Source organism: Marmota marmota, unplaced genomic scaffold, assembly GCF_001458135.2.
Source record: "Marmota marmota marmota unplaced genomic scaffold, marMar, whole genome shotgun sequence".
Classification (NCBI taxonomy): Eukaryota; Metazoa; Chordata; class Mammalia; order Rodentia; family Sciuridae; genus Marmota; species Marmota marmota.
The window spans coordinates 17,452,590-17,466,359 of NW_025999999.1; the positions used below are offsets into that span (position 1 = coordinate 17,452,590).

The 13,770-nt window shown below is 35.4% G+C and overlaps 1 protein-coding gene across 1 annotated transcript in view; it reads left to right on the top strand.

Annotated features, from left to right (window-relative positions):
* Nucleotides 1-13,543, top strand: part of Nhlrc2 (NHL repeat containing 2) — a 57,902-nt gene extending 44,359 nt beyond the window's left edge. The window contains exons 7-11 of the mRNA XM_015494870.2: nucleotides 793-1,024; nucleotides 1,590-1,712; nucleotides 2,519-2,728; nucleotides 3,720-3,939; nucleotides 6,765-13,543. Of these exons, the coding sequence (XP_015350356.1) occupies nucleotides 793-1,024; nucleotides 1,590-1,712; nucleotides 2,519-2,728; nucleotides 3,720-3,939; nucleotides 6,765-7,021 (1,042 nt within the window). The 3' untranslated portion in view covers nucleotides 7,022-13,543. The remainder of the gene's footprint in view (nucleotides 1-792; nucleotides 1,025-1,589; nucleotides 1,713-2,518; nucleotides 2,729-3,719; nucleotides 3,940-6,764) is intronic.
* Nucleotides 13,544-13,770: the final 227 nt, after the last annotated feature.

Consider the following 13,770-nt stretch of genomic DNA (forward strand, 5'->3'; position numbering starts at 1 on the left):
CTTTTTTATTTGATTAAGGGGGTTCATTTTTTAAGTGTTCAGACTTTTAATAGTAATTACCTTTCAATTTATTTGTTTTGAATACTACATTTTAAGTCAGCTTTTTCCCTATACATGAATTTAGAAACTAACCTGTAAAACTTTCTCTATATCACAAAAAGGATCATTCCAGTATCCTCTGAGTGGACATTTCCCTAGTGTATGTAAGAAGTTGATTTGATGTGACTCAGTAGTCGATGCAGTAAGGTCAGCCTATGTCATTTTCCTAAAGTAGTGATGCCTGACCTGGCTCTCTTTCAAAAACTATTACTTAATTCCTTTTGTTATTCTCTACTTTTACACAAGAGCATAAACATTTTTAATGAAAATGTAAGCTTTAAACTATCATGAATTAGATAGTCTTGTTAGTTCCCTTTCGGAACTTAATGTTTCATGCAGCAAACCAGTCAGGACATTAAACTGGGAATAAACTTTATCAAACAATCTGACCATTATTTTTATAATTCCAGTCCTGTCGGGGATTTCCTATTTGGCCTTTGAGAGGGCTTTCAGTTGTGTGTATGTTGAAGAAAAGTAGGAAGGTTTCTACCCAGTGGCTGAATAAGTAATGGTTTGGAAAATTACAGAGAAGGCTAACTAGCACAGTTTCACTAGGCCAAGATCACTAATTTTGATTTTTTTTTTTTTTACAGTGCTATCACCATTGATTAGATCATTTTCATTAATTTGTTGGATGACTATATTGGGCACAATATCCCATCTATTGATGCCATCTATGACCTTGTCTTTCAGTGAGCTAAAAAAAGGAACCTGCCTTCGGTTTGCTGGAAGTGGAAATGAGGAAAATCGAAACAATGCGTATCCTCACAAGGCGGGCTTTGCCCAACCTTCAGGTCTTTCTCTGGCCTCTGAAGATCCCTGGAGCTGCCTATTTGTAGCAGATAGCGAGAGCAGTACAGTGAGAACCGTCTCGCTGAAAGATGGAGCAGTGAAGCACCTCGTAGGAGGAGAAAGAGATCCCATGGTAAAGAAAGTCACTTTTGCAGTGTGCCCAGTCACTGATCAAGCTGTCAGTTTCCTGAATTGTGCAGAGTTAATGAAACTTAGGAGAAGTCATTCTTGGCCTGTTCATGAGATCAAATGGAGGTCAAGCCTAAGAAAATATGAGTATAAAGAAAAACAAGTAAAGCCAACTAAGAAAATCAGTGCTACTTGATGATATGTAACCATGTAAACGTTAAGACTTTAGAGAGAAAGAAGGGATAGAATATTGCTCACTGAGAAGAGAAGAGCGCATATTAGATGTTGGTTGAAAAGGGCACCAGCCTCGATGATTTAGCCTGTTCCTCACCACGCGTGAGTAGAGTGGCGATGCACTGCAAGTAGAGTGGCAATGCACCAAAGCCAGCCCAGGCCACAGTTCTGTGAGTTCCTGCCAGTCTACAGCAAGTGTCCAGCCCTGATTGTATGAAAGACAGGCCTTTTCCCTTTTAATAGCACATACAGCTATATTAATTTTCACTTTATTTTCTAACAAACATTATAAAAATTAATAACTGCTGTTTCTTTCTCTTTAAAAAAAATAAAAGAATTTATTTGCTTTTGGTGATGTCGATGGAGTAGGCCTCAGTGCAAAGCTTCAACACCCACTTGGAGTAGCGTGGGATAAAAAAAGAAATTTGCTTTATGTGGCAGATTCCTATAATCACAAGGTGAGTCTTGACAGAATTATATAATGCCTTGCTTTTGCCTGTGGTGTTTAAAACGCTGAAAGATCTGTGTACCTCCTACAAGTACCACTCCAGAATACAGAGGAACAACAGCCCTTGGCAGCTATGTACCAGCTTGTTCTGTGCTTCTTCTGGTCCTTTCTTTGGCAAGGTATTATGATGATATCTGAAGCAGGAAAAGCACTAAATTTGGCTGTAATAAAAAGTTATGAATTGTGTGGGTTCAGCAGCACACACCTGGAGTCCCAACTTCTGAGGAGGCTGAGACAGGAGGATCTCAACTTCGAAGCCAGCCTGGGCATCATAGCACAAGATCCTGCCTCAAAATAAAAAGGGCTAGTGATGTAACTCAGTGCTAGAGCACCCCTGAGTTCAATCCCCAGTACCCCTCCCCTCAAAAAAGTTATAAATTGTGATCCATCAAAATATGTTCAGGAAATAAGGAGAAAGCAGTGCTAGATACTCGTGAGAAAAGGGTCAGTTCAGTTGTGAAAGTATGTTCCACTGTAAAGAAAAACAATAGAATTATTTATTTTTAATTATAGAAAAAAAATTATCCAAGATTACACCTAGAAAATACACAGTTTTTAGTTCTTGGGGTGGAATACCTCTTCTTAGGTCATGAGTGTTGGGCTTTTCAAGAGAATAAGGAAATACCTACTTTTTTTTAGATTTATTGATAATTTAATGGCAATCTAAAACTCTAACATTTTCTGGATGCTATACCTTTCCATTATACAAGCGTGAGGTGGATCTTCAGATACATGAATTTTGTTCTTTTTCTTTAGATTAAAGTTGTGGATCCAAAAACAAAAAGCTGTACATCATTAGCAGGAACCGGAGACACAAATGATGTTTTCAGTTCCAGTTTTACTGAGTCAGCTTTTAATGAGCCAGGAGGCTTGTGTGTTGGAGAGAACGGTCGGTTATTGTATGTCGCAGATACCAATAATCACCAAATTAAAGTGATGGACTTAGAAACAAGAACAGTTTCTGTGGTAAGTGAACTGCAGCATAAGTTGAGGGTGTGGTTTTAAGAACAGTATTCAGGTGCCATGGCACTGACAGAGATGCTTGGAGTCAGGCCATCTCCAGTGGCTAAGGTGACACGTGGAGGTGGTATAGTAAGCCCTCCTCCGCTGTGTTCTGTGATAACCAGACCAGCAGGACTGCTTTGAGGATATCCTGTCATTCCTAAAATATAAGTTCCATCTGTGCTGAGAGTTTGAGAAAGAGACTGGGAGTTGGAGAGAATTTGATGAACCTTCAAGAGAAAAGGAAGGACTCAGATCTGTTTTTAAATATATAGATACACCAGCACATACTACATACACATGGCACGTGGGTTGGGTGGTGTTACGCAGTGATCCTGAGATTATCGTGTAATCTTTGTTCCCTATGGTGAATCCAGTACCAAATTATCTGCCAGAGGAAGTTTTAGAAGTCACATTTTAAAGATGTGGACATGTTCTATAATAGAATTGTAAGAGAAGTGTCTATCATAGCTACCTCTTGATGAATCGCCTTTACCTGGAAAAAAAAAAAAAGATTTGTTTCTTCTAAAATTCTAGTAATCTGCAAAGAATATGTTTTAAAATAAAAAACAGTTTACCATCAAAGCTGTCATCTTTCTTCACATAGATCTCTGTTATAAGATGAATAACATACTTGGCTACGAATTATAAGGGGATGGATATATCTACTACATTTAAATTCATAAAATCTTGCTTTGATTTTCTGCCACCTATAAACATATTGGACAATTACTCTTTTATAAGTATTGGTTCTCTTTTTGCTAAGATGAACATTTCTCTCTACTCACAGAATAATCTGGAGGGCATCAGGACAGGACAAACACCTTCTAATTCAGACTAGAATGACAATTTCAGTGATAGAGAAATTCATTTTCCTACTGAAATCTAAAAATAAACTTACTCTCAATTGCTGTACAGTACTGGTGCTTTAATAACAGATTTTTTGATTTCCTAGCTCCCTGTCCTCAGATCTGAAAACGCCGTGGTAGATGGCCCATTCCTAGTGGAAAAACAGAAGACGGTACCCAAACTGCCTAAATCTGCCCCGAGCATTGGGCTTTCCACAGTAACTGCTTGTCCTGGGCAGACGCTGCAGTTCAAGCTCAGACTGGACCTCCCATCAGGAGCAAAGCTAACTGAAGGAGTATCCAGTTGCTGGTTTGTAACAGCTGAAGGTATGAAAATATTTAATAAATTTTTTGTGTTTAATGCAATAATTTTTGCTCATTTATCATGTGTTATTTTTTACTCGGTGATTGAGGAAGATTATATGAAAAAAATGAATTTTCTTTGATCCCAGACGTCCTTTCCTCCATTTTATTAAAGAACAGTGTAACTCACTGAATTACACCTCAGTTGTTAGCAGTTTCTTAGAGAATGGACTTGCCTATACTTCTTCCCATATTCTAAGCTTGTTCTTCATTTTTTCTTCATTTTTGTTCCCAGAAAGAACCTTTTAAAGTTAAAGTCTGAAATAGAGAAATGAAGTGGCACCTCCTTATTTAACATCTTTTTCTGTAACTCATCTGTCTAGTCACCTTAATGCAGTCCCTGCCCTTTATAGTGTGAACTAGCTTCTTGTTTCATTCATGGATGCTATGGAATAAGCATACCGCCTGGTTTTACTAGAGTTTTTCTAGAGCTTTCCATCATCTGTAATGTAGCAGATAGCAGTTCTACAGTGGGATAGTAGTGGTCCAGAACTTCTGAAAGTAGGACTTCTTGTCTCAAATGATCATCCTCTGTCCTAGTCTCCCACGCTCTTTCACACGTTCTCACTCAATCTTCCATTTCCTCCCCAACTCTTTTTCCCTCATACCCTCTCACACACTTTTTTTTTGTACATTACCCAAATTCTGGCTTCATGCCTTCTTACCTTCATACATTCTCAGAACAGAAGCCACTCAACAAGTCTAAATCAAGAGGACAAAGAGAACTTGGTGGGCCAGCTGTGTAGATGCCAGTTAGAGAATGGGAGGCTGGCTGGGGCGGGCTGGCTGAGCCTACAGGGAAACCACCCTTCTCACTCCCTACAAGGAGCGGGGCAGCCATGCACTACTCAGAGAGTTGGAGCTAGCTTTGCAGACAGAAGAGTTGTCCCACAACCCTGTGGGTTCACAGCAGACCCTATACTGGCTGGTTTAACTGTTGTGTCTGTGCCCCCAGGTCTGAAGTGGTGCATCAGCTGGATATCATTAATCTCATTTCTCTCTGTGTAATTGTAGAGCAGCGTATTGATTTTTAAAATAAGACGTTGACAAATTAACATTTTTAACTCTGCTTTGTTAAACAGATGAATTACTCTCAAGTCATTGGGATGTAAAATACAAATGGTACTAAAGTGAAGTGTCTGGGGGAAAATACTTAGCTCTTTCATCACTTGTCCAAGATATTTGTGCCATTTTTATTACATACAGGCAAATAAACTTTTAGGCAAGATTTTGAAAATTATTTTATGGAATACATTTGTACACTTAGGATTAAAAGATATTTTCTCTTTTTGGCTGCTTTTTGAGACAGTTAAAGTGGTTAGCATATGTGAAAGTTTTAAGCCAAAAGAAAAAAAGCAGCAAAAAAAAAAAAAAAACCTCCTGCATATATTATAAATTCACAGATCCTTAATGTCATATATATGAAAATAGGTAAAGAAATATTTTCTTTTATTTCTTGATTTGAATATTAAAATAGAGCAGTTTATTATTTTCCCATCTGGCTTTAAAATTTAAGAAATTCTGTGCTAATTTTCTATCAAGTGAAATCAAGGATTAAGTAGAGCATACTCCCAGTCCAGAACTAAGTAAAGAAAGCCAAAGAATTTTCAAGAGAATTGTAGACCTATTGAAAAACTCCTGCATAAATTCTCTGCACTTAACTCCAGTTCTTCCCTTTCACCTTCTCCTTATTCTTCTTAACTTTTTTAATTGCAGTTTCTAGAACTGAGCAATGGGTGTCTTAAATTTTCTCAAATTTCATTTTTCAGTCAACCGAATATTAGAAGCAATCAACCAAAGGGGAGAGGAGAGAACACTAATAGAGGCAGGCTCTTGAGTCTGTGGCTTCTCAGGAGGCAAAGAAAAGAGACAAAAAGCTAAAAAGTATCTCATGGCTACTCAGTGGAGGACCCAGCTTTTGTACAAAGGCCGAGTCATTTATGCATCGTGAAAGATGTTGAGTGTTCTCTAGCAGGAAGACTTTCTTGCTGTGTTTCCCAAATCTGACTCCTGGTGTCTGCCCCTGTGAGCAGAATGTCCGTGCAGTACTGCTTCCTCAGTAGGACACAGGCCTTCCTCAGAGAGAAGGCTCGAAATGAATACAGACGGTTAAGAATTTTAATACTAGAAGGCTTAAAGTTCTTTAGTGGTTTATTGAATGTTTGTTATATAGATGATCTTAGTATCTAAGTCTAAGATGAGTTTTATATATTTAAATGAGGTAGAAAAAAATCTTAGTTTCTGTATTGTTTGGACTCAGAGATTGTATATATGGCATTATCTGTATTTTTATTATTATTACTCTAAGATATTTCAGAATTTACCATTATCTTAACTAAAAAGCCACTGTGGAGTTGTACATACACTTGTATTCTCTAGATGAAGTTCTTTTTGTACTGCGTCTCTGTTTCTCTGTGGTAAAATCGTCTGTTATCTCACATAGCTTGTGTTTATTTAGGCTGCTTAGATTTCATTTTGAAATTTGGGGCTTAAGGATCTAGAGCCATATTTGTAATATTCAGCTTGATTTCAGTAGAATTAAGTTTATGATTTATGGTGTTTAAACAAAGGAAGAATTGTAATAATTACATATAGAAATCACCAGATGGGGCTCATTTGTGGTCATTATGTCTTATTTATATTTATACCTTTGCCCCAGATTGCAGTGCCCAGCATTAGGAACTTTCATCAATATTAGTTGATTGAATGTATCTTGTCTCCCTGAGATTTTTCCAGTCTCCTACTTTCTTCTTATACAATCTTAACAATTTATTTCTTTTATTTTCTAGGCAATGAGTGGCTTCTTCAAGGACAGATACCATCTGGAGACATAGAGAACATTTCCAACCAACCAACGATTTCACTGCAAATTCCTGGCAATTGCTTATCACTTACAGCAGTTGTATCTATCAGCGTGTTTCTCTATTACTGTAGTGCAGACAGCAGTGCTTGCATGATGAAGGGAATTTTGTTCAGGCAGCCTTTACAGATAACTTACACACAACCAGGGTGCATAGATCCAGTAGAGCTCAGGTATGTATTCTAGAAGCCAGCTAGTAGCACTTAGTCACAAGCCCTGTCCTCCATTCCTTTCTTTATAGAAAAAATTTTATTTCTGCTTCTGGATTCAAGACACCCATTGCTCAGTTCTAGCAACTAAAATTAAAATAAAGCTATGCTTATTTATTATTGTACACAAATTCATTCTGCTTTTGTATTAGCTAAGTCATTGACCATCATTTAGACAAAGATATGAAATCTTTGCAGCTATTTGGCAAAAGACTGAAGTCTACACTATAAAGAATATTATAAGATAATTTGCAGTGCTGATATAATCATACCAAGTATTTTAACTAACTTTTTCTACCTTTATTAATAGAAATAAACACATTTGCATATGTAAATTTTATAGTAACTTTAGATAGACCTAAGCTCCAGTCTACATGTTTGTGTAAGGATACCTGCCATTTAAGGCATAAGGTTTACTTTAAGCCAAAAAAGAAAAAAATATATATTATTTTCTTTACAGTAGATGCTTAGAGCATGTGGTGGTTACATATATCTTTATTCCCTTCTGTGATTTTCTCAGTTGAAATATTTTTAAAAAGAGAGTTTTGATCTATTTTTATTATAAATTATTTGTTGTTTTAACAGAGCATTATTAATGCCTTATAACTTTATACAGAAAAAGTTGAACATATAGGCCTGTTCCTTAACTGTTTTTTGGTTTGGTTTGGTTTTTGAATGAACACATTATCACTAGATAATGAATGGGTCCCAGAAATAGTATAACTTTCAAGGAGAAGGGACTTAGGACACATTGCTGTCTGTGATAAAAAATTTATTGTGACAGCTGAATCTGATATAAATGGGTATGTATGTTGTTTCAGAAATTTATATTTTACTTGTAAGCTTTAAATGCAGATTTGTTGGTTTTGGGTTTTTGATTCCCAGGTTTAAAAATTAAATTTTGATTGTTGATCGTGATGTTTTTTAAGATCACATTTAAGTCTTCATATTGAAATTTTCAATGTGAAGTACTTTTGTGTAATTCACAGGTATAGTATATCTTAACTACTTTTTAAAATATTAGAGCCAAAACATATACTGTTTTGTTGGTTTTTGGTTTTTTGAACTCCAAAAGAAATAGCTACTGAGAATACTGGAGATTTTTAGAAAAAATTACTGTTATCACAATTTATCTTATAACTATCTAAAAACTTACTCTTGTTTTTCCAAAAGTAGATTCAACATGTTTGTGATTTAATCAGCTTACAAGATCTTAAAAACCTCAGGCAGACCATGTTTATTTATTTAATAAATATTTATGAACAATATGGAATAATATGCTTCCCCTCCTTATATTTTTAGACAATATGACATAATATGCTTCCCCTCCTTTAAAAACAATGCTAAATTTGAAATGTAGTCTTTTAAACACATTGTCTGCCCATTTATGTATATTTTGGGAAATACAGTTTTGAAACAGTATTTACTTGTTTCAGAAGGTTGGTGAAATCTCTTAAGAGAATGTATAGATCATGACTTTGATTAGTTAATAGCCTACAAAAACTACTTTTACAGAAAAATATAAAATAAAAAAGAATTCTGTTTAAAATTGTATGTAATTACCTCATTAAACCTTTTCCCTCCACAAACAACCAAAACATAATTTTCTCTTTTATGGAGAATAGACCTTATTACTTTTTAATGTCATTGACTTATCATACTTCTCATTTCCACTTGGACAGGATGAGAGTATTTTGGCTCATTTCCTGTATAAGGACATAAATAGTCTCACTCTCTAAAAGAAATAGAGTTTTAACTTGCTAATGTAGAAATAACTGATGACTTATTTTTCAGTATAATACCCAGAGTATGTTTATATATTTTTGCGTACATTAAAAATTCAAAACTACTTCTTAAGCTTTCCCTTTACTTGCCTAGGTAGAGTTTTGGATTAGTCTTAAGCAAATACTTTTCTTGATTTTCAGAGTACTCTTTTATTGAACATTCTTATTCTTACCCACTGCCAGTCTGCATTGTTTTATACACTAAAAATTTTATTTATAATGGATTAGTATGATTTTGAATAAATCATACTAAAGCAATATAAATGTGATTCTAGAATTTATAACTAACATAAACCTCTTATATAAGAGTAGGCACTATAAAGTTTATTTTTAAAACTTCTTGATCCATGTCTGCCTTCTGTTTTTCGTTAGGGCTGTTATTTTTTTACTTTTGCTTTTCTGTTGCACAAGTTATGTCCAGTGGGTTTCGAAAGAGTTAAAGTTTCAGTTAAGTCACCTTAATTAAAATGCTAGTAAGATAATGTTACACACATTTTGACATAATGCCTGGATTTTTACCCTGAATTATATATTTTTTTTCTCCTTGCTGTGATATCATTTTACAAATAGTAAGATTTTTTAAAAAAATTTATACTCAGGATTAATATGATCCCTGGAAAGAATTTTGCTTATCTTGAATATTCTATCTCAAGCAAATATTTAACCTATTCACAAAAGAAAACCTTGTGTTTAATCACCTGTAAGTGTAACTTTGGCAAAGTTCAATGACTATGAAAAACAATTTTATCCCTGTCTAATAATGTATTTAGTTAGAGTATTATCAGGTCTTCAAAAAGCTACAATAAGCTTAATATATAGGTCTTAATGCAGCCAAAAACTATATGTGTGGATGAGTGTGTGTGTATGTGTACATGGATATGAAGATTAGTTCAAGAAGTTCTCACATTTCTTTTATGGCCAGTCTACTTTCGAGCTAATACCCCTGAGATAAGTTATTCTTTACTTGTTTTTCCAAAGTTGGAAAATTGGGGAAGATAATAAAAATATGTACCTATAGCATAATAATTTTTTCTTTAGCATTTAGTAAATAATGAAACTGCTACTTATAGGCTTAGTTAATAATAATGATAAGTTGACCACAGACACACATGGCTTGACGTTTTCTTTGCAACTGCAAATTTACAGGAAAATCTTTATCTACCAACTATTTGTTATGTTAGTATTCTCTATAGAGTTGGGGTTGAAGAAGAGAAAGTTCTATAATAAAGCATATCATTGTTTTCCAAACAGTACTGTAGTTATAAAGATGCATGCCTACCGTCATATTAAAACTTTAAAAAGATATTCTGGACCCATGAATAATCCACTTGCTTCAGAGAAGGTCCAGACACCCTGAACCATACTCCAACAGCACGTGCCTAACAACTTGCACCAGGATACGTGTTTTAACCCGAAGTTTCACTCTGATGGTGCTTACAGGATCTTCAAAGTGCTTTAATAGATACTGCCTTAATTGAGCTTCAAAATAACCTTATAAACTAGACAGGAAGATTATTGTTTCCTTTGTGTAGATGAGGGAACAGCTTTGAGATCAGAAAGCTCCCAAAATGACATTGATACCTAGAGCAGGGCTGGGTGTCCACAGTTGCTAGGTGATGTGGGATGACGAGGGAGGAGAGTGAACAGTAGATATTTTGTCCTGGTTCAGGTCTCCTAATTCCTGGCTCTGCTACACTAGGGTGTAAGGTTAAAAAGCCAAGACGCAGAACACTTACTTCTGTGAACACTTTCTTAGGCCTCCAACTAGGTAGTAAGCATTTCCCAGTGCTTCTGCAAACGCTTTGTACAGTAACTCAGGACCACCTTAAGAGGGAAGGACCAGAAGCTGAGATAGGGGTGAGCAGTTATACCAGCAGAGTCAAGGTCACACATTTAGGAAGTGGCATCTTTCTAGGCTCTATGTAGTAATTCGTCAATCCAGAGAACCCAGTACTCTTAATGATTATTTTTGAAGTTTAAATCCATTCAATTGCATGATTTTTGGTTATAAACTATCATTCAGGCCTTAAAATGGTCTGAATAATTGTTTCCCCAAAGATTTTTATATACTACTCTTCTTTAATCCACAAATTTTCTTGGCAGATGCATATATTAAAGAAATCCCAGTGCTAGTCCCACCTGTGTGGCTTCAGTTGGTCTGCGGACAGTAATGAAGACCATGGCAGCAAAAGTTAACAATTCTTAGCACAGGACTGTTTCAAACCCTGATAAGATCATTTGTATTTTAAGAAAATTTTGTTTCGTTAGCAAATTAGCTCTAGTAATGTAAAGTCTAGTGCTTTCTTGCTTCATAAATACTGGTATGTAGACCATTCCACAATGACACAAATACATGCAATTCAATTTCAGTAAAGTTTTTGCCAGGGTCAGCCTATGATTTCAGCATTAGATGCTATTAAAAGAAATGAAGCAAAGTGCTAGCAGTGATTATCTGCCAGTGATTCTGATTAATGATCATTCTTATACAGAATGCAGTCATCTTTTCACTGTTAAATGGCTTGCTTAATAAATACTAACAGTAGCATTCACTAAGGAATTTATTAATTTTAGTATAAAATCCCATTCCTGAAATCTATAAGGTGATGTATGTCCATTTAAGAAAGTGATGGACGTTGACGTATTTTAAAAGTGGAATTTACCATTAATCACCAAGATTGCTTTTTCCACCTGTGGCACATAGTTTATGTGAATGAAGAATTAGCACTAATCTTAAATCACTGTTTTGTCCCAAACAAGTAAAACTTTGCTTTTCATTCATTTCTTTGCAATAGGTTAATATAAAGAATAGTACTTTAAGTGAGAGGCTCAAGTCATCTATGTACATTCCACAGCTGACAAGCCCTGGCCCTTGCACATATTCAACCTGCAGTTTAGCCTGGCCTCCTTTGGCAGAGTCTGCATACAGAAGAATGGAGGGGGCCCTACTCGGCTTTTTGACACAGCCCTTCCTTTTCTTAGTGTGCTGGTTTGGTTTAATCATTTTCAAAGGTTAGAGTTGAAAGTTAAAATACTAGCCACGTGTCATGGACCATTTGCCTAGTTAGAGTTAGTTGTTGTTTTGGTGTCCTTCTCTGGCATGCCACTCAAAAGGACCAAGGGATGTTTTGTTCTGTTGAAAGCCTCAGGACCAAAAGCAGAGTACTGTAGACATCTCCAAGTATTCCTCCTCCTGGACCATCCATCTTACATTAAAAAGCACTAAATAAGCACAAATGAGTACTCAACAGTCTTGTACCAAAAAGCATCCTTGTAACTGTCCAGAAGTGGTAAGGATTCCTTCCTCTATCAGTCTTGGTTAAGAAACACAGGGTTAGGCAACATTGTCAGATTTTTAATGTTAAATACTTGAACAAACACAATTTACCCCTTTTTAATTTTAATGTGTTTGGTTACAGGTTTCCATTTGAAATAAGTGAAGGGAGAACTCAATGCTGAGAAGTAGAGAAAAAAATCAGCCCTCAGATATAAGCAGACCAGTTTAAGCAAAATTGTTCTTATTCTTTCTTTACATAGTTTGTGCAATGCTCATGAAAAATATGTTGAGATAAATAGGACAAAACATTAGTCAATAAATTATGTTTCTTAAGGGTAAAAATAGACAAGTTCCTGACTCCGCCATGTAACTGTCTTCCACTTTTAAAATTTCGTAGTCATTATTCTTAGTCCCACTGGGAACACCAGCCAGTTTGTGTTGGGATGGAGCTGCGTGTGACACGTTGTGCTGTATCCATGCCTGTGAACCTTCGTCATTGGCATCATCTGGAAAACAGAAACCACCATTCCCCTGCACACTACCTCCCGCTCCTTAGAAACCACAGAGTTTGTGTAGAAGTTTCAGGGAGGAACTGTGGTCATGTCAGTAACCATAGATAGGGAAGAATGAGTTTCTTGTGGGGGGATTTTTTTCATCCCCTTAAATTCCTAATATCAGTTTTCAAAGTAGGGGAGCAATACCCTTTGTGACTTGAAATTAATTTCTCTGTCATTTGATCTATATGTTCTAATTATACTTCACATAGGTTAAAATTTTCAAAAAAAATTTAAAATCTCCCTCTTAGGATACATTGAGAGCCATTTTAGGATCACTGTCATTACTTTACTTGTGGTTTGTGGAGAAATCAAAATTTGCTGTATAATTGAGATTTACATACATTTATCACTGCTTCAAATTATAACGTTTCATAAATACATTAAATTATAAAAACTCAGATTCTTCCTATCTTTCGTGTGGAGAAAGTATGTGGTTTTATTTCTGAAACTAGAGCTGGTCTGCTGTGCTGACTTCATCCTTACAATTCCAAAGTATAATTGTATTTATTTTTTCTTCATTGATTGAAAATGCAATGAAAATCGTAAATTACAAGTTCAGATGTTGATATTTGTAGGTACGGTCTAGTTCTAAAAGAATTTATTTGTGCTTTTTTAAAGTATTTAATGTAGACAGACTAATATATTTTTATACAACACTATTTCTACTTTTATTTCAAGACCGTATTCTTCAGTGACTGTTCTTTGAGTGCATGTATTAATCGTTTGCAGTTAAGCACAGTGGCCTTCAGAGATGCAAAAAAAAGTGCAGTACATGTGATCTTAGAAAGCGAAGGTATGTTTATACTGCATGTGGAAACCTACTGCCTCTCTTTCTAAAGCTGTATACTTTTTTTTCATGAAATAGATTAAATATTTTCTCTCAAGCCATGTTTCTGGGTTTTTTTAATGTGCTTTCTGTTATAAATATATAAGTAATTTTACTACTTAGAAACCTGTAAGCCATGATTTATTTGAACTTTGGGGGAATAAAGTTTTTTTAAAAAAACTGAACAAACACTTCAAAATAAAATCATGCTGTCATAATTACATACAGATTTTTAAAAACATTGGGGGTGCTGGGGTTGTGGCTTAGTGGTAGAGCACTGGCCTA